This window comes from Pseudophryne corroboree, chromosome 9 (assembly GCF_028390025.1).
Source record: "Pseudophryne corroboree isolate aPseCor3 chromosome 9, aPseCor3.hap2, whole genome shotgun sequence".
Lineage (NCBI taxonomy): Eukaryota > Metazoa > Chordata > Amphibia > Anura > Myobatrachidae > Pseudophryne > Pseudophryne corroboree.
The window spans coordinates 121,213,449-121,235,103 of record NC_086452.1 but is presented as its reverse complement, the minus strand read 5'-3'; the positions used below and the strand labels follow the sequence as shown (position 1 = coordinate 121,235,103).

At 45.5% G+C, this 21,655-nt stretch overlaps 1 protein-coding gene across 2 annotated transcripts in view; it reads left to right on the top strand.

Moving 5' to 3' along the window:
• Nucleotides 1-21,655, top strand: part of TDRD5 (tudor domain containing 5) — a 602,913-nt gene that overhangs the window by 302,983 nt on the left and 278,275 nt on the right. For both annotated transcript variants that reach the window (XM_063939810.1, XM_063939811.1), the window contains exon 10: nucleotides 6,911-7,123. In XM_063939810.1, the coding sequence (XP_063795880.1) occupies nucleotides 6,911-7,123 (213 nt within the window). The remainder of the gene's footprint in view (nucleotides 1-6,910; nucleotides 7,124-21,655) is intronic.

The window sequence follows — 21,655 nt, the reverse complement described above, 5'->3', positions numbered from 1 at the left end:
CGCCAAAGGCCAGGATCTCACTCCTCTGGTGGCTGCAATTACCTCTCCTTCTGGAGGGCCGCAGGTTCGGGATTCAGGACTGGATCTTTCTAACCATGGATGCAAGTCTCCGGGGATGCGGCGCAGTCACTCAAGGGGAAACCTTCCAAGGAAGGTGGTCAAGTCTGGAAGCCGGCCTACCGATAAACATTCTGGAATTAAGAGTCGTCTACAACGGGCTTCTCCAAGCGGCCCATCTTCTGAGAAATCGGGCCATTCAAGTGCAGTCGGACAATGTAACGACGGTGGCTTACATAAACCGACGTTATTATCCAGGTCGAGGGACCCGCAAGCCGTAGCGGTGGACGCTCTAGTGACTCCAGGGGTGTTTCGGTCGGTGTACGTTTTCCTCCACTTCCACTCATTCCAAGAGTTCTAAAAATCATAGGGAGAACAAAAGTTCAGGCAGTCCTCATTGCCACGGACTGGCCAAGAAGTGCTTGGTATGCGGATCTACTGCTAGAAGTGCCAAGGCCTCTTCCTCTTCGGGAGGACCTACTGCAGCAGGGGCCGTTCGCTTATCAAGACTTACCGCGGCTACGCTTGATGGCATGGAGGTTGATCGCCAGATACTAGCTGGGAAGGGCATTCCGAACAAAGTCATTCCTACCCTGATACAGGCTAGGAAAGGAGTTACGTCTAAACACTATCATCGCATTTGGAAAAAGTATGTATCTTGGTGTGAAGCCAAGAAATTTCCTACGGTGGAGTTTCAACTGGGACGTTTTCTCCTCCTCCTGCAAGCAGGTGTGGATATGGGCCTGAGGTTGAGATCCGTAAAGGCCCAGATTTCAGCCCTATCAATTTTCTTTCAGAAACAGTTGGCTGCCCTCCCTGAGGTTCTGACTTTTTTGAAGGGAGTTTTGCACATCCAACCTCCCTTCGTGCCGCCTACGGCGCCCTGGGATCTTAACGTGGTGTTGCAGTTCCTCCAGTCGGTCTGGTTTGAGCCTCTAAAGGAGGTTGAGGTCACTTTGAAGGCTGCCACTTTGTTGGCCTTGGCTTCTGCAGTTCCTTCCGAAGGTTGTGTCGGCATTTCATATCAACCAATCTATTGTGGTGCCAGTCTCCTCAATTTCATCAAAGTCCTTGGATGTCGTAAGGGCTCTGAAAATCTATGTGAAGAGGACTGCTCCTCGCAGAAAATCGGACTCTGTTTGTCCTGTATGATCCCAAGAAACTTAGGTGTCCTGCTTCTAAGCGGACGATCTCTTGCTGGATCAGGTTCACTATCCAGCATGCGTATTCTATGGCAGGCTTGCCATGTCCTTCGTCTGTTAAGGCCCACTCTACTCGTAAGGTGGGTTTTTCCTGGGCGGCTGCCCGGGGTGTGTTAGCAGTACAACATTGCCGAGCGGCTACTTGGTCTGGGTCAAACACGTTTGCAAATTTCTACAAGTTCGATACTTTGGCCGCTGAAGACCTGAAGATTGGTCAATCAGTTCTGCAGGAGCCTCTGTGCTCTCCCTCCCGTTCTGGGAGCTTTGGTACATCCACATGGTACTAATGTGAACCCCAGCATCCTCTAGGACGTAAGAGAAAATAGGATTTTAATTACCTACCGGTAAATCCTTTTCTCGTAGTCCGTAGAGGATGCTAGGCGCCTGCCCAGCGCTTCGTGATCCTGCAGTGGTTACTTAGTTTAGTACTGCTTTGTTCTTGGTAAGTTCTGTTTCGTTACTTGGTAAGTAATATTGTTCAGTCGTTGCTGATGTGTGTGAGCTGGTGTGAATCTCACCACTATCTGTGTAAAATCCTTCTCTCGAAGATGTCCGTATCCTCGGGCACAGTTTCTAGACTGAGTCTGGTAGGAGGGGCATAGAGGGAGGAGCCAGCCCACACTCTTAAAGTGCCAATGGCTCCTAGTGGACCCATCTATACCCCATGGTACTAATGTGGACCCTAGCATTCTCTACGGACTACGAGAAAAGGATTTACCGGTAGGTAATTAAAATCCTTTTTTTTTTAATTATGTAAACAAACAGATCTCAGGGCACGTATGTGTATGGTACTGGTTCAATAATAGTACATCAGTTTAAAAAAACAAACAATTTTCAGTTACATAGAATAAAATTTATTCATAAAAGTACAGAATAAAACATAGTATGTCTAATAACTAGTATGAAAAATCTCTTATTCAACTTATTCACTGAACTCTGAGAGGAGCACATCACCCTTGTTGCATGTCCCTATATCATATGTGCAGAAGGCTCTACTACATCTACTGTACTAAAGTTCAGTGGTAGACACTTATCTGCATTTCATAGCAGTAATTTTTTACTATCGTTGAGATACTACATATTAGTGTCTGGACATTTGTTTTCCGTAATAGAGCCACATCACGCTGAGATTTTTTTATACTAGTTATTAGTCTGGTATCCTATCCAGATAACCTGGTTTTAATAGCGGTTTATACATTTCATCAGATTTTCTTCACATCATTCATTGAGCATTTTGATAAAGTACCGCTGATGAAGTCCGATAGGGACAAAACGCGTTAGGTCGATCTGTTGTTCTACTTCTGTATCGCATGTTTCAACAAAGAAATACACTAAAAACTGAATTTATAACTGGATATAGCCGAAGACGTTCTCTGTAAAATCACAAAGACGTACTATGTTTTATTCTGTACTTTTATGAATAAATTTTTTGTTTGCTGTTTGAGTACGATGTCCTCAGTCATCTATGACTGACGGTAACCTTCCTACAAGCCCATGGGTGGCTCATCAACTGGAAGAAGTCATCGTTGGTCCCTGCTTGGAGCATGGTGCACCTGGAGGCACTGCTGGACACACACAGCCAAAGACTGTTTTTGTCCCCGCCCAAGAGTGTCGATACACTCGGCGATGCAAGTACTAGGCCTCATGGTGTCAGCTTTCGACATGGTGGAGTATGCTCAATTTCATTCCCTCCTTCTGCAGAGCTTAATCATTTCCAAGTAGGATGACCTGCCTCATCGGACGGATCAGGTCTCAAATGATCTTCTTGACGCCGGAGGTTTGCCTGTTACTGAGCTGGTGGCTACAGGACCAACAGTTGAGCAGGGGCCGTCCCTTCTGGATACCCAACTGGGTCCTACTGACTACGGACCCCAGTCTGTGGGGTTGGGGCGCAGTGTAAGAGCAACACTCTCTCCAGGGTCGGTGGGCCAAGGAGGAATTTCTCCTCCCGATAAACATTCTGAAATTGTAGGCAGTGTTCAGTGCTTTGACAGTGGCCCTGCCTCTGGTACAGAATAAGCCTGTTCAAGTACAATCGGGCAACACCACCACGGTGGCGTACATAAATCATCAAGGCGGCACTCGAAGCTGCATGGCAATGATGGAAGTGTCAAAAATCCTTCAATGGGCGGAAAGCCATCTACCAGCCTTATCGGCAGTGTTCATTCCGGAGTCCTCAACTGGGTAGCGGACTTCGTCAGTCGTCAGGACGTGCACGCCGGAGAGTGAAGTCTTCATCCAGAAGTCTTTCAATTACTAGTGTACAAGTGGGGCCTACCAGATGTAGACCTGATGGCATCTCGACACAATCACAAGGTTCCCGTCTTCGGAGCAAGGACAAGGGATCCTCAAGCAGCGTTCGTGGATGCACTGGCAATTCCATGGAACTTTCGGCTGCCGTACGTGTTCCCTCCAGTGTCATTCCTGCCCAGGGTAATAAGGAAGTTCAAACAGGAAGAAGGAATACAACTTCTAGTTACTCCAGCATGTCCCAGACGGCATTGGTTCTCAGACCTACAGGGTCTCTCGATAGAGCATCCTCTTCTACTTCAACGCCCATACTTTCTCGTTCAGGTCCCTTGTGTCTACCCGGACCTGGCCAGACTGGCTTTGACGGCGTGGCTCTTGAAGCATCTCTCCTGAAAGCAAAAGGGTTCTCTGAGGCGGTCATTCAAACTATGTTGAGAGCCCGTAAACCAGCTTCGGCTTGGATTTATTACAGGGTCTGGAATTCTTACTTCACCTGGTGTGCGGCTAAGAATTATGATGCATATACTTTCAAAACTTCCAGACTTTTGGCTTTTCTACAACAGGGCCTAGACTTGGGCCTTCGTCTGGCTTCCCTCAAGGTTCATATATCTGCCTTGTCGGTGTGGTTTCAGAGAAAAATTGCGTCTTTTCCTGACATTCACACTTTCACTCAGGGTGTTCTACGGATTCAGCCTCCCTATGTCCCTCCTGTGCCTCCGTGGGATCTGTCTGTTGTTCTGAATCCCCTACAAGAGTCTCCATTTGAACCTCTTGAGTCTGTGGACCTTAAATGCCTTACGCTTAAGGTCGTGTTTCTGTTGGCTATTGCCTCTGCTAGGAGGGTGTCGGATTTAGGCGCTTTGTCCTGTCGTCCACCCTTTCTGATTTTTCACGTGACCGGGCATTTCTGCGACCTCGCCCTGGTTATCTGCCTAAGGTGGTATCTTCTTTTCACCTTAACCAGGAGATTGTGGTTCCAGCCTTCATCTCTTCTGGTGTGTCCTCCAAAGAAAGATCTTTGGATGTGGTACGGGCTCTCCGTATATATGTGGAAAGGACTGCCTCTATCAGGAGGTCAGATTACCTTTTTGTACTATTTGTTTTTCACAAATGTGGCTGGCCTGCGAATATGCAAACCTTGGCCAAATGGATTAGAATGGTGATTGCACAAGCCTATGCGCAGGCTGGGCTCCCAGCTCCTGCTGCTATTAAAGCCCATTCTACTCGGTCTGTTGGACCTTTTTGGGTGGCCCACCATGGCGCGTTCGTAGAACAATTGTGCAAGGCGGCTACGTGGTACTCGGTGAACACGTTCATCAGGTTCTATGATTTTGATACTTCTGCCTCCCAGGAAGCTTCCTTTGGACGCCGGGTTCTTGTGCCTGCTACAGTGCGTCCCCTCCCATGAGGAACTGCTTTAGGACATCCCCGATGTTATTCCCTGTGGAATACCAATGTACCCTGCTGCAGAAAAGGAGATTTATGGTAGTCTTACCATAGTTAAATCTTTCTGCGAGGTACACTGATTTCCACAAGGCGCCCACCCTGATGCACTTAGCTTTTTGGGTTTGTGTGGCATTAGCCACTAGTCCCTTCTCCTGTCGTGAGAACGTGGTTCTATGTGCGGAACATCTACCGTCTCTCTTACCTGCTACTGCATTGGACTGGTTAACAAAACTGAGCTCCAGTGCCTGGAGGCGGGGCATTAAAGGAGGCGGTGCAGTGCATCCTGAGAATAGTCAAAGCCTCGGCTCAAGATCCAACTCTACACCCCAATGTTATTCCCTGTGGAAACAAGTGTACCTCGCAGAAACATTTAACCATGGTAAGTCTACCATAAATCTCCTTTTTTGCAGTATCAAAGTTGATTCTAAATAATAGTTGATAAATGGAAGTCTGTCCCTGTAATTATTAGACCATAACTTAAGTTTAAGGAGTACTAGGAAAGCATATGTGGGCTGTGTTTTTATTGTGCTCTTTCTTGCTAAATTGTAATATACAGTATAAGAGAAATAATATAACTCTCTATATATAGATCTGTGCAAAAGTTTTAGGCATGTGTGAAAACACAAAGTGAATGAACAGAAGAGAAATCTAAATCAAATCAATATATAGTATAACCACATTTGCCTTCAAAATGGCATCAGTTCTTCTAGGTACACTTGTACACAGTTTTTGAAGGAATTCTACAGGGAGGTTGTTCTAAACATCTTTGAGAATGAACCACAGATCTTCTGTGGATGTAGGCTTGCTCAAATCCTTCTGTCTGTTCATGTAATCCCAGACAGACTCGATGTTGAAATTAGGGCTCTATGGGGGCCATATCATCATTTCCATGACTTTTTGTTCTTCGTTATGCTGAAGATAGTTCTTAATGACCTTGGCTGTATGTTTGGGATCGTTGTCCTGCTGCAGAATAAATTGACATCATTTACATTAAGCCAGTGGTTACTAGACTTTGTCCTCAAGGCCCCCTAACAGTCCTAGTTTTAAGGATATCCATGCTTGAGCATAGGTGACTTAATCAGTACCTCATGCATTTTGATTAAACCCTCTGTGTAGAACCATGGATTTGGGAACCACTGCATTAGCCAGCGAGTTCTAGTGCATGGGACCATCCCCTGTACTTTTCACATTGATCTGTAACAAATGTTTTACTTTACAAGGAAACCTGCCATCTTCAACTGGGTGTGGATCATAGGGTCGACAGTACCTAGGTCGACCACTATTGGTCAACAGCGACTACGGCGACACCTGAAATAGGTTGACACAGTCATTAGGGCGACATGAAAAAAGGTCGACATGAGTTTTTTACATTTTTTTTGTGTCGTTTTCTTTGCAAAGTGACCGGGAACCCCAATTAGTGCTACCGCTGTGCTCTGCACAGGTTACAATTCCCAATCGTAGTCCACGTGGATCGTAAAGTATGAAAAAGTTCAAAGAAAAGAATATTTTTTTTAAACTCATGTCGACCTTTTCCCATGTCTGCCTTTTCCATGTCAACCTAGTGACCATGTTGATCTATAGACCATGTCGACCTAATTAGTGTCAACCTAAGTGCAGTTGACCTAATGAACAGATCCCCTTCAAATACCTTGTTTGAACCATCCATTTTATAATGTATCATATTTGTCCAATGCAAATAATTATATGAAGTTTTCTCTTCATTATTGTTTTGTAATTATTTTAATAAAGGTTGTTAACCCCTTCCCTGCTGAGCTCTGAATTCAAATCTGGTTGATTGGATTAGAGAAACTCGGTGCCCATGAAATAAAATGCTGACTTGTGTTACGCATGGAAAGACATGTTTCTGTACAGTAGTATCTTAAAAATTTTAATATATATTTTTGCCGGCTTGACAAGTCTTGTGGAAAATTAACCAGATTTTATTGCCTTTTTAGATGCTGCTATTCAAGTGAGCATGTGTCCAGTCGCTATGTGGTACCTGATGATTACATCTCTGTTGGGGATATCTTCGCTGTCTGCGTGCCTGGCGATGTGTGGTGGTACAGGGTAATTGTCCACCTTGTCATCAGTTCTACAGAAATTCAAGTGTACTATCCTGACTTTGGCAATGTAGCCACTGTAAAAAGATGCTGGCTGCGATTCCTCAAGTAAGAATTTACAACTGTGCTAAAAAAAAATTAAATGTATAAAACTGTTGAGCGTTACTTTATTTATGTTCTGTAATTTCTTAGTATTGCTATCTGAGACCACCAAATGAATGGTTTAGTTAAGAAAATATATATATTTACTATAGTGTTAACGATTTTAATCTTGCATAGAACTTGGGGGTATAGAGGCTGGGCACTTGAGAAGACACTTAACAAGTTAAAATAATGAACTTATTCTGCCTCCCTTATATACTGTACCCCTACTTTTTCCAGTAAGAGCTTATTTAGATTAAATGCCTGTGGAGAGAGACAGGTGTTGGCTGCTCTGTAATATTGCTGATTTTATTTTCTTTGGCACTCGAAGTGGTATGGTCAGTTTTTAGGAGTTGCCACAAGTGTCAGCTGCACCCTTAGGAAGGACTCCAGAGGGGTTACTGAGGAGCATGTCAAACTTGTCCCGGGATCCTGGATTTAAGTGTACAGTGCGTAAAAAGACAGATCCTGGGTCTAGAAGGTAAGTGCAGTCAGAGCTTTTCTACAGGTAGTGCTGGCCTGCTTTCTTCAACCCTGGTCACAGAGATCTGTTCTAAGGCTCCGAAGACCTTTGGCAGGGTTCTTGGAAGGCATCATTTCCCCCCTAACCAAACAAAGAGGAAAAGTTTCCTGTGTTGCAAAAATAGCTTTACAAAATAGCTCAGGTTACAGCTTAGTAACGTCCCTCCTTCCCATTTAATAGGGACTTGTTTTTTATTAAGTCTGAAGTATGTTTTTACTTAGGTTAAATGATTATCCATCAGCCTTACACCCTAAAATTCACCAACCCATTTCTTGGTTACTTATTCTGTTGGCGATATGATTCTGCAGGCTCCTCACAAGTTTGAAGAGAAAATTCCAGAATTTTGTGGTTGGGAAGATTTTCCTACCAGCCAGGGTGTGAAAGATCTGGTTGTTTAGGCTGTCAGACTCTCAATATACCGGAGCCAGTGATTCCTTAGCAGTGGTCTTTTCTTTCTTATTTAAGTGCATAGAAAACAGACTCTTTTCTTTTTGCTTTCCCTTTTTTGTGGGTTTTGGGGAAGGCTTGGCTAGAGCCAGATGAATAGTTTCAGGTGCCAGCAGAATGGTAAGGATGCTCCTATAGCGGATGCCCCTTCAGCAAGACTCATCAATTCTATGGCATTCCTGCCACTAGTTCACCTTAAACAACAGCATGGACAGAAATGTGACCATTGTCAAAGATACTGTACCTTTGGTGTGGCGGGGCTTCTCTTAAACTAGTTTTAGTAAGGGCATGGGTTAAAAAATTAATTGAATCTTGGATGAACTAATTGCCTTATGGCATTTAAACAAATGTTTCTCTGGTTGATCTTCTGACTTTGGTGCACCAGATAAGGGGGGGAGGGGAATCTAATTAGCCACGATAAAACATTAGGCTTTTTTCAGGGATTTGGTTTTGCATGCTTAAAACGCGGCACATGCCAGCGTATCAGGGCTAATTGGATTGCCCAGGTGATGCAATTACCTGTGATAAATGGCCGCAGGTAATTGGATACCCACCTAAGGAAGCTTCTGTATACATTGAGGATGCTCTTCTAGATGTGAGCTCACTCCATATAGAATCTAGCAATCTAGTCTACTTCCAGGGGGCATCAGTCAGGCTCTAGATTCGCAGTGAGGGTTGGGGGTTCAGTTGAAACCTTTTCTTGTGTGAAAGGTGGATCTTTTCTTTCATCCAGATCTGAGCTTCACACTGTTCACCCATTTATTCATGGAGAGGGTTATCAGGGATTTTATGGTTGTTCTGTACCTCTTGTTTGACACTAAGAGCCAGAGGGCATTCCAGGGTTCAAAATTTGAACCCTGTAGCGTCATGCGAAAGCTCAGTTATGTATTAGAGAGGTTTCTATTCTCCTTTGTATGCAGTTGGTGTGTAGACTGGGTGGCTCTTGCTGAGATCATGCCATTTGTACTGGTCCATTCATGGTCTCTTAAGTCTCAGATTCTGGATTGATGGTCCAGGGCCTATCCTCTATTGGACAGAGAGACATTTCACTGGTCCACTCAGAAGCTGGATGCAGGAATGGAATCTTCTCTCACCCAGCCTGCTGAAAAAGACTCCCTTCTATTTATAGAAAAGAGTTCACAACATCCAGATCGCACCAGATGGGCCGAGGAAGGCATGTATGTGATTTTTCAGCCTATGTTAATATAACCTTGGCATCCTCCTCTAAGAAGAGACGTTTCTTCCGCTGGGCTGGGTTTGAATCACATGGTTTTGATGGCATGTCACTAGAAGTCTTTCTAGTTCTGTGATCCAGATTATGCTTTAGGACTCGAAAGCCTTCTACAGTTAGGATCTACCATCGGGTGTGTAAAGCATATATGATCTTATGTGAACACTGGGGAATGCTTGCTTTCCATTTCAGTATACTGATCCCCTTTTCTTTTTTGCAGGTTGGCTTAGATGAGCGGCTTCAACTATCACGCATCAAGTGTCATATATTTTTAGCCATTTATGTTTTGTTTCACCAGAAACTGGTCTCCATTTTGGAAGTTCACACCTTCATTCTTTGGGTTAACACCTTATGTCCTGGCTCTTACCCCTTTGGATTAAATTCCCTTTTGGTGATCAGAAGACTCCGTTTGAGCCACTGGTCTCAGTAAAGATGCACTGTCTTTCTTAGAATATGGAATTCTTGTTGGATATAGTCTCAGCCAACAATTGGCAGCCCTGTCATGTAAATCAGCCTAGATGATCTATTTACTAAGCGTTTGGTATTAAAACCAGGTACTTCTGATCATTTATTTTTTACTCAAAATTTAAAAGGGCAATGTTTCTACTAGCTGTGTTTTGCTAGTAAAATCATATGGCCTTTTAAATTGTTGCAGAGGTCCCACAAATGTGTTGTGCACTTGTAGGTTGCTTTACTTTCACTCTTTGGTCCAGTAAATCCCAAACTGCCTTGGTGGGATATAATAGTCTGAAGCCACTGCTGGCCAATCCATGATATGAAGCCTACCATCATGTTTTCCTTGAAGGTAGTTCTGATGTAGTCAAGAGGTATGTTTTGGGTCATTATCTTCCTGTATGATGAACCCCTGACCAACTAGGTGTAGGCCAGAGGGTTTTGCATGGTGCTGAAAAAAGCTGTGGTTGTCTTCTTATTATAAGCTCCAGTCACTCTGTGCAAGCTGCTGACTCTGCATTCAGAAAAGAGAGCCCCAGACCATCCCCTTTCCTTTGCTATGTGACAGTATTACTGGGATTTATTTACTAAGCAAGCTTACCTGCTTGTTTAACACCTACATTTAAAAGGTGAATGCTTTTAATAACAAAACATGGGATGGCCTTTTACATTTTGGGCTCAACATGCTGGGAAGCAGTGACTTATAAGCTGCTTAGTAAATAAACCTCACATGCTGATTGACCATTATTTCTTTTTCATCCACTAGGGGTCACTGGAGTACTCTTGGGTTATGGACTGGGCGTAGCCGGAAATGGCACATATTTAAATATTTAAATTAGTAACTGGCCATCCCCTCCATAATCCCATAGAGCCTTCAGTATTTTTCTGTGCCTCTAGCGGAAGGTACTGAGGACTGAATGTCCTGCGATTCTTCAAGTTTTCTACCTGATCCCTTCCCAACTTATCAGACAAGTTCGGGTTAGGGATCATTGGTGCTGCATTAGCAGCAGATGGTCTGCCGGCGCTCATACAAAGGGCCCCGCCATTGATCAAAATCAGCGCAGCTGATTGCAGCCACGGGCTGCACAAGGACGCAGGACGGCGCTTACAGAAAAGTCCCGTCATGGTCTCCGCAGGTGGTGCAGGTACTGAGCGGTAGGCAGCTCTCACTGCCGCCGCTCACTTACTTACTTTTTCTGTCTATTGCGGGCGGTCAGCTCACGCTGCCGCCCATTATGGGGGGACTGTATGTGTTTATATATACAATATAACTGTTGTGTGTATATATATATATATATATATATATATGTGGCCAATATCAGAGTCTCTGTTACATATACAATATAACTGTTGTGTATATATATATATATTTCTCTATCGTCCTAAGTGGATGCTGGGGTTCCTGAAAGGACCATGGGGAATAGCGGCTCCGCAGGAGACAGGGCACAAAAAAGTAAAGCTTTACTAGGTCAGGTGGTGTGCACTGGCTCCTCCCCCCATGACCCTCCTCCAGACTCCAGTTAGATTTTGTGCCCGAACGAGAAGGGTGCAATCTAGGTGGCTCTCCTAAAGAGCTGCTTAGAGAAAGTTTAGTTTAGGTTTTTTTTTCTTTACAGTGAGTCCTGCTGGCAACAGGATCACTGCAACGTGGGACTTAGGGGGAAAGTAGTAAACTCACCTGCATGCAGAGTGGATTTGCTGCTTGGCTACTGGACACCATTAGCTCCAGAGGGATCGAACACAGGCCCAGCCGTGGAGTCCGGTCCCGGAGCCGCGCCGCCGACCCCCTTGCAGATGCTGAAGCGTGAAGAGGTCCGGAAACCGGCGGCTGAAGACTCCTCAGTCTTCATAAGGTAGCGCACAGCACTGCAGCTGTGCGCCATTTTCCTCTCAGCACACTTCACTGGGCAGTCACTGAGGGTGCAGAGCGCTGGGGGGGGGCGCTCTGAGAGGCAAATATAAACCTTATACAAGGCTAAAAATACCTCACATATAGCCCATAGGGGCTATATGGAGATATTTAACCCCTGCCTGACTGGAAAAATAGCGGGAGAAGAACCCGCCGAAAAAGGGGCGGGGCCTATCTCCTCAGCACACGGCGCCATTTTCTGTCACAGCTCCGCTGGTCAGAACGGCTCCCAGGTCTCTCCCCTGCACTGCACTACAGAAACAGGGTAAAACAGAGAGGGGGGGCACATTAATGGCTATATATATATATATATTAAAGCAGCTATAAGGGAGCACTTAATATAAGGATATCCCTTGTATATATAGCGCTTTGTGGTGTGTGCTGGCAGACTCTCCCTCTGTCTCCCCAAAAGGGCTAGTGGGTCCTGTCTTCATTAGAGCATTCCCTGTGAGTTTGCGGTGTGTGTCGGTACGTGGTGTCGACATGTATGAGGACGATATTGGTGTGGAGGCGGAGCAATTGCCAAATATGCAGATGTCACCCCCCAGGGGGTCGACACCAGAATGGATGCCTTTATTTGTGGAATTACGTGATGGTTTATCTTCCCTTAAACAGTCAGTTGAGGACATGAGGCGGCCGGACAATCAATTAATGCCTGTCCAGGCGCCTCAAACACCGTCAGGGGCTGTAAAACGCCCTTTGCCTCAGTCGGTCGACACAGACCCAGACACGGGCACTGATTCCAGTGACGACGGTAGAAATTCAAACGTATTTTCCAGTAGGGCCACACGTTATATGATTTTGGCAATGAAGGAGACGTTACATTTAGCTGATACTACAGATACCGTAAAACAGGGTATTATGTATGGTGTGAAAAAACTACAAACAGTTTTTCCTGAATCAGAAGAATTAAATGACGTGTGTGATGAAGCGTGGGTTGCTCCTGATAAAAAGTTGATAATTTCAAAAAAGTTATTGGCATTATACCCTTTCCCGCCAGAGGTTAGGGCGCGCTGGGAAACACCCCCTAAGGTGGACAAGGCGCTCACACGCTTATCCAAACAAGTGGCGTTACCCTCTCCTGAGACGGCCGCACTTAAGGATCCATCAGATAGAAAGATGGAAGTTATTCAAAAGAATATATACACACATGCAGGTGTTATACTACGACCAGCTATAGCAACTGCCTGGATGTGCAGTGCTGGAGTAGTTTGGTCAGAATCCCTGATTGAAAATATTGATACCCTAGATAGGGACAATGTTTTACTGTCGTTAGAACAAATAAAGGATGCATTTATCTATATGCGTGATGCACAGAGGGATATTTGCACACTGGCATCTCGGGTGAGTGCTATGTCCATTTCAGCCAGAAGAGCCTTATGGACACGACAGTGGACAGGCGATGCGGATTCAAAACGTCACATGGAGGTTTTGCCGTATAAAGGGGAGGAGTTATTTGGAGTTGGTCTATCAGACTTGGTGGCCACGGCTACTGCCGGGAAATCCACTTTTTTACCTCAAGTCACTCCCCAACAGAGAAAGGCACCGACCTTTCAACCGCAGCCTTTTCGCTCCTACAAAAATAAGAGAGCAAAGGGCTTGTCGTACCTGCCACGAGGCAGAGGAAGAGGGAAGAGACACCAACAGGCAGCTCCTTCCCAGGAACAGAAGCCCTCCCCGGCTCCTGCAAAAACCTCAGCATGACGCTGGGGCCTCTCAAGCGGACTCGGGGACAGTGGGGGGCCGTCTCAAAAATTACAGCGCGCAGTGGGCTCACTCGCAGGTAGACCCCTGGATCCTGCAGATAATATCTCAGGGGTACAGGTTGGAATTAGAGACGGATCCTCCTCATCGTTTCCTGAAGTCTGCCTTACCAACCGTCTCTTCCGAAAGGGAGAGGGTGTTGGAAGCCATTCACAAGCTGTACGCTCAGCAGGTGATAGTCAAAGTACCCCTATTACAACAAGGAAAGGGGTATTATTCCACTCTATTTGTGGTACCGAAGCCGGATGGCTCGGTAAGGCCTATTCTAAATCTGAAGTCCTTGAACCTCTACATAAAAAAGTTCAAGTTCAAGATGGAGTCACTCAGAGCAGTGATAGCGAACCTGGAAGAAGGGGACTTTATGGTATCCTTGGACATCAAGGATGCGTATCTACACGTTCCGATTTACCCCGCACACCAGGGGTACCTCAGGTTCATTGTTCAAAACTGTCACTATCAGTTTCAGACGCTGCCGTTCGGATTGTCCACGGCGCCTCGGGTCTTTACCAAGGTAATGGCCGAGATGATGATTCTTCTTCGAAGAAAAGGCGTATTAGTTATCCCATACTTGGACGATCTCCTAATAAGGGCAAGGTCCAGAGAACAGCTGGAGACAGCTTTAGCACTATCTCAAGAGGTGCTAAGACAACACGGGTGGATTCTGAATATTCCAAAATCCCATTTAATCCCGACAACTCGTCTGCTGTTCCTAGGAATGATTCTGGACACGGTTCAGAAAAAGGTTTTCCTTCCAGAGGAAAAAGCCAAGGAGTTATCCGATCTGGTCAGGAACCTCCTAAAACCAGGAAAAGTGTCAGTACATCAATGCACAAGAGTCCTGGGAAAAATGGTGGCTTCTTACGAAGCAATTCCATTCGGCAGATTCCATGCAAGAATATTCCAAAGGGATCTGTTGGACAAATGGTCAGGGTCGCATCTGCAGATGCACCTGCGAATAACCCTGTCACCAAAGACAAGGGTGTCACTTCTGTGGTGGTTGCAGAAGGCTCACCTATTAGAAGGCCGCAGATTCGGCATTCAGGATTGGATCCTGGTGACCACGGACGCCAGCCTGAGAGGCTGGGGAGCAGTCACACAAGGAAGAAACTTCCAGGGAGTATGGACGAGTCTGGAAAAGTCTCTTCACATAAACATTCTGGAACTAAGAGCAATCTACAATGCTCTAAGCCAGGCGGAACTTCTCCTGCAAGGAAAGCCGGTGTGGATTCAGTCGGACAACATCACGGCGGTCGCCCATGTAAACAGGCAGGGCGGCACAAGAAGCAGGAGTGCAATGGCAGAAGCTGCCAAGATTCTTCGCTGGGCGGAGAATCACGTGATAGCACTGTCAGCAGTGTTCATCCCGGGCGTGGACAACTGGGAAGCAGACTTCCTCAGCAGACACGATCTTCATCCGGGAGAGTGGGGTCTACATCCAGAAGTCTTCAACATGTTAATAGACCGTTGGGAAAGACCAATTGTAGACATGATGGCGTCTCGCCTCAACAAGAAACTGGACAAATATTGCGCCAGGTCAAGAGATCCACAGGCAATAGCTGTGGACGCACTGGTAACTCCTTGGGTGTACCAGTCAGTGTATGTGTTTCCTCCTCTGCCGCTCATACCAAAGGTATTGAAGATCATACGGCAAAGAAGAGTAAGAACAATACTAGTGGTTCCGGATTGGCCGAGAAGGACTTGGTATCCGGAACTTCAAGAGATGCTCACGGACGAACCGTGGCCTCTACCTCTGAGAAGGGACCTGCTACAGCAGGGTCCCTGTCTTTTTCAAGACTTACCGCGGCTGCGTTTGACGGCATGGCGGTTGAACGCCAGATCCTAAAAGGGAAAGGCATTCCAGAAGAAGTCATTCCTACCTTGATTAAGGCACGGAAGGAAGTCACCGTGAAACATTATCACCGCATTTGGCGAAAATATGTAGCGTGGTGCGAGGATCGGAGGGTTCCGACGGAGGAATTCCAACTGGGTCGTTTCCTACATTTCCTGCAATCAGGATTATCTATGGGTCTCAAATTGGGATCCATTAAGGTTCAAATTTCGGCCCTGTCAATATTCTTCCAAAAAGAATTGGCCTCTGTCCCTGAGGTCCAGACTTTTGTCAAGGGAGTACTGCATATACAGCCTCCTGTGGTGCCTCCGGTGGCACCGTGGGATCTAAATGTAGTTTTAGATTTCCTCAAATCCCATTGGTTTGAACCATTGAAAAAGGTGGATTTGAAATATCTCACATTGAAAGTGACTATGTTACTAGCCCTGGCCTCTGCCAGGAGAGTATCTGAATTGGCGGCTTTATCTTATAAAAGTCCTTATCTAATCTTCCATTCGGATAGGGCAGAACTGCGGACTCGTCCGCATTTTCTCCCTAAAGTGGTATCAGCATTTCATCTGAACCAACCTATTGTGGTGCCTGCGGCCACTAGCGACTTGGAGGACTCCAAGTTGTTGGACGTTGTCAGAGCCTTAAAAATATACATTGCAAGGACGGCTGGAGTCAGAAAATCTGACTCGCTGTTTATATTGTATGCACCCAACAAGTTGGGCGCACCTGCTTCTAAGCAGTCGATTGCTCGTTGGATTTGTAACACAATTCAACTTGCACATTCTGTGGCAGGCCTGCCACAGCCTAAAACTGTAAAAGCCCACTCCACAAGGAAGGTGGGCTCATCTTGGGCGGCTGCCCGAGGGGTCTCGGCATTACAACTCTGCCGAGCAGCTACGTGGTTGGGGGAGAACACGTTTGTAAAATTTTACAAATTTGATACCCTGGCAAAGGAGGACCTGGAGTTCTCTCATTCGGTGCTGCAGAGTCATCCGCACTCTCCCGCCCGTTTGGGAGCTTTGGTATAATCCCCATGGTCCTTTCAGGAACCCCAGCATCCACTTAGGACGATAGAGAAAATAAGAATTTACTTACCGATAATTCTATTTCTCGGAGTCCGTAGTGGATGCTGGGCGCCCATCCCAAGTGCGGATTATCTGCAATACTTGTACATAGTTATTGTTAACTAATTCGGGTTATTGTTAAGGAGCCATCTTTAAGAGGCCCTTTCTGTTGTCATACTGTTAACTGGGTTTAGATCACAAGTTGTACGGTGTGATTGGTGTGGCTGGTATGAGTCTTACCCGGGATTCAAAATGCCTCCCTTATTGTGTATGCTCGTCCGGGCACAGTACCTAACTGGAGTCTGGAGGAGGGTCATGGGGGGAGGAGCCAGTGCACACCACCTGACCTAGTAAAGCTTTACTTTTTTGTGCCCTGTCTCCTGCGGAGCCGCTATTCCCCATGGTCCTTTCAGGAACCCCAGCATCCACTACGGACTCCGAGAAATAGAATTATCGGTAAGTAAATTCTTATTATATATATATATATATATAATGTGTGTGTGTGTGTATATGTGTTTGTGTGTTTACACACTGATAGTATACAGTGTCTGTGTATATACATGTGCATGTATTAATATATATCTGTGTTTATATATATATATATATATATATATATATATATATAGAACTTGGTGTATCGGCAATCTTGCATTAAGCAAGCACATGGCCGGGCACCATTTTAACATTACTTCCTGGTTCTTCCCAGGAAGTTGCTGCCCTACAACACTCGGCCTCTAGAGGAGCCGGGGTGTTGTTAGGAATTTTATTTTCTTGGTTTTGTACAGCACAAGATGAACACGTGTGCTGTAATGTAGATTAATACACACTTTATTTACGTGGTACTAAGTCACGGTACTGGTCTATCCTTCTGTACTTGTTTGTCCGTGTACATTAGGAGTAAGGCTAAGACATAGCAGCTTCGCTGCAGAGTCCGTCGGACAAATAAGACTGCACATACGCACTATTGCCGTTCCTCGTTGGGGGAGGCTGGCGTATATACTGACTGTGAACAATTGTTATTATTGTTTTCTAATTTGACAGTTTCAGAGATACCCGTCGCAGTGTGTCCTACAGTATACAGCAGTAGAGCTGTTGTTTAACCTGGTTTGGGCCCGGTTTCGGCTTAACAGGGCAGGGGTTGCATGGCAAAACCGTTCACGTTTGTCCTACAAGAAGCACACCTTACGCTTCAGGCTGATCACACTTGTGGATCTGCTCAATAACTAGGTACAGTTTCTGTGGACGTCAGCCAGTTTAGTTCTCGCTTTTCAGTTTCACTAGTGCGGCACGACGTGTTTTTTTTTCCCGCTACGTGCTTAACAGGACGGTGTCCGTTTCTAAACGAGAATAGAAACATTACCTTACGCTGCCCACATGTTTCGTCCTGTCTTGGACAAATTCCTGAATAAATAGATTCAGGATATAGTCGTTACATCTCGGTCCTTTCGGGCCCGTGCTACAGAAACAGCCACAGGCGGGTCAGGTGGTAGTGAACGTGGTTTTCGATAACCTCTACTTGTCTGATTGTCGTCAATATACGGTTAAAGTGCTGCCACCTACTTCCACGCATATTTAACCAGGGTTCAGTGGCGTTTACAGCTAAGCCACTGAAAAGCCAGGGCTAGAATGAGTTTCTAGGCCATCGCCGATCGTCAGTTGTGGGCATCCACAGTTGGGGGATCCACAATTTTTGGGTTCGCAGTTTACCAGAAAAAGGTTGCTTGTTTTCCACCATTGCAATTTGCAAGACGGGTCTGCCTGGGTCATAATATGCGGTTCTGCACACCGCCATACAAGCTCTAGTAGATTGAGCACTTTGACTGCAGTCAACAACATTATTCCAGTTTGGGGTAGTTCCAAAGCTGGCTGAATCTGTCAGTCCGATACTGACCCTTCAGGTCAATCAGGGCGTCGCTTATACTACACATTCATGAATACCTGCAGTTGGTGACTACAGGTTGAAAATCACAGTGATTCTGGATTTCAACAAGAATAAGTACTTAGACGCATCAGGCCTACTTAAGTTGGCAGTAAAAACCATTATCGTTTTCAAGCGCTACCGTTTTGGCTTCGTATGGCGCCTAGGGTTGTCACAAGTAATGGCTATCGTGATAGCTCATCCCTGGAAGTGATAACAGTTCAGTGTTTTGCAGATCTGCTCATTAAAGCTCCGTCTCAAAACTTCGTCATGCAACGGCCCTTACGTACAAGGGTGTCGTTCAGCACGGTTAGATTGTTAACCTAGAGATATCAAGCCTCATTCCGTAACAACGGACTCATGCATAGGGATAATTCCGTGATTACACGGATTTACCTGCCGGAACATACCACACAAACTGTTCGTCATCACGTACAGTTCGTACGCAAGCCACGGACGGTTTTGATCCGTTTGGCCTTTTGCCAAGGAGAGTGACGTCTTTCGACGCACTCTACTTCGCAAGGAGTCACTCAGGTAATTTTCACCTGGAAGTTCTTGCACGCTCCTACAAGTTCATCAAATAGTACGGTTGTCTCTAAGGGCCAGAGTTTCACTACTCTAGTGGCTCCAAGTACATAATTTTTACCGCAGGGACAATGTTCGGCGTCTGGAATTGGATAATTCTAAATATGAACGCGAGTCTCAGAGGTTGGGGACCTGGGGTCCCAAATGATTAACTTCACAAATCACGGAGATTTCGGTCAAACGCGCTGCGGCAAGTGGGCCACATGCTCCGTTCTCAGACTGTCCAAGTGCGGTCAGACAACACAACGGCGATCGCATACATCACCGATCAGGGACGGAATCGAAGTCGCATGACCATGCGGCAAGTTGCTCCATGTTCATTCTGGGAGTGAACAGCTGGAAGGCAGCTTATTCCAGGACACTGAGCATTGAATTCTTAAGTGTTCCAGATGTTGGTCCAGTGGTGGAGTTACCCACATGGGTATCTATTGGCATCTCGCAAAAACAAATAAATAAAAAAAAAAAAACATCCAAGTATGTGTCCATCCCAGTATGTGTCCAGTACAAGGGCTCCGAAGGCAGCAGCTGTAGATGCTCTGATGCTCTCACGATCGCGTGGCTGTACAGCGTTGTGAATCTGTTACAACGGTTACGCTGCTTCCCCGGGTACTAAAATGGATCATACAAGACTCCATGACAGTCATACTAGTGGCGCCACATTGGCCTCGGAGGCCATGATTCTTGGATCTCCGCGAACTACTCGCAGCCGATCCTTCACCGCTCTCGCCACGTCCGGACCTGTCCCACTAGGGTCAGTTCTTTTACCCCGATTTAGCGCGGCAGCGTTTGACGGGGTGGCTGTTCAAAGCGCTCTCAAGAACGGATGGCTTTCCAGAATCTGGTATACAAACCATGTTAGGGGCTGGGAAGCCAGTATGGCAGCTCATTATCACAAGGTTTAGCGTGCCTCTATAGGTTGGTGTGACGCTCAGAAGTTTCCAACATCATTTTCAAGTTATCCCGTCTTTTAATATTTTTACAGACTGGGTTTGGTGAAGGATTATATTCTACACTCAAGGTGCAGGTCTCTGCATGTCAGTTTACCTGCAAAGGTGTTTGGCTCCTTTGCCGATTGTACACACTTTCCTGCACGGTGTCCTCAGACGACGTCCTTTTATACCAGCGCCATGGGACGTGATCTGGTTTTACCACCTACAGCGCCATGGGACGTGATCTGGTTTTAGGTTTTTTTATTTACAGTCTTCATTTGTTGAATTCTTACAACAAGTGGATGTTACGTTTATCAATTGGTAAACACTTTTCTCTTAGTCTTAGCCTCTCAGCAAGGCGTGTTTTAACATAGGGTGGCTTGCATGACAAGGCCCCAAATCTGGTGTTTTATGGCCATAGGGCGGAACTTCGCACAAATTCCGTGTTCCAGTCAAAGATCGTATAATGTCCTGCATCAATTAATTAATGTAGTTCCTTGGTTATCATTAGGTTCGAGAACTTAAGTTACTTTGAATGTGGTACGCGCACTACGCGTTTCTGTGACCCAAACAATTGTACGTAGAACAGACACATTGTTCTCTATAATGTAGTGAAGATGGCTTTACAAGCTTCCAAGCAGTCCTTATGTCATACGTCAGGCTTAGCTTCATAATAGGCTACAACGCCTACATCTGGGTCAGACAATTCCAAACGTTCTAGTGAACGTCATAAGCGGGCTTCAACCGCCTACATCAGTGTCAGACCAACGCCTACATCAGGGTCAGACCATTCCAAACGTTCTAGTGAACGTCATAAGCGGGCTTCAACCGCCTACATCAGTGTCAGACAATTCCATACGTTCTTTGGGAACGTCAGGAGCAGCAGGTCGTGGAGTTTCTACAAAACAGCGTAGACGAGCTGCTACATGGTCATCAGTCCATGACCATCAGTGCGCATGTTGGTGCGCTTTTACAGGTTGGCTACGTTTACGGCATCAGCATTTAGCTTTGGCCGTGTAGTGTTACAGGTGCCAAACAGCTCTCCCGCCCAACGGGATACTTTGGTACGTCCCACGAGTACTCCAGTGACCCCTAGTGGATGAAAAAGAAAATAGGATTTTGGTACTTAACCAGGTAAATCCTTTTCTTTGAATCCATAGGGGGCACTGGACGCCCACCCAGAGCAGTTTACCTGTCTTGTGGTAAGGTCTGTGGATCTTATGGTAACACTTTCACACCAATGCATTCGATGTTATGGTATCAACTGATTGTTATCAGTTCCGTTATGTGTCAACTTTATATTATAATGTTATAGGTTCATATAATGTTATATGTAATTCTCTATGGTTCATCCTCTCTATCACTCCTGTTCGGCCCAGTAAAACTACTGAAGGCTCTATGGGATTATGGAGGGGATGGCCAGTTACTAATTTAAATATTTAAATATGTGCCATTTCCGGCTACGCCCAGTCCATAACCCAAGAGTACTCCAGTGCCCCATATGGATTCAAAGAAAAGGATTTACCTGGTAAGTACCAAAATCCTATTTTTGCATACAAGATGACATATAAAAGCCCTTATGTGCCATAGATTTAAAATTTTGATTATTTAAAAAAAAAAAAACAAACTTTGGTTTACCTTCATACTGCTTCAGGTTATTTACTGGGCATCAATTGCTTAACTTTCTGTAGAAGCTGAAAATAAAAGGTTTGCCCAGTACTGTACATAAATGAATCAAAGTGAAAACCAGTACGTGTGGTATTACTGTGATGTGCTGTAGCACATATTATTGAATAGGTGTGATAATGAAAATTACTGACTCCTAATAAAGTAATT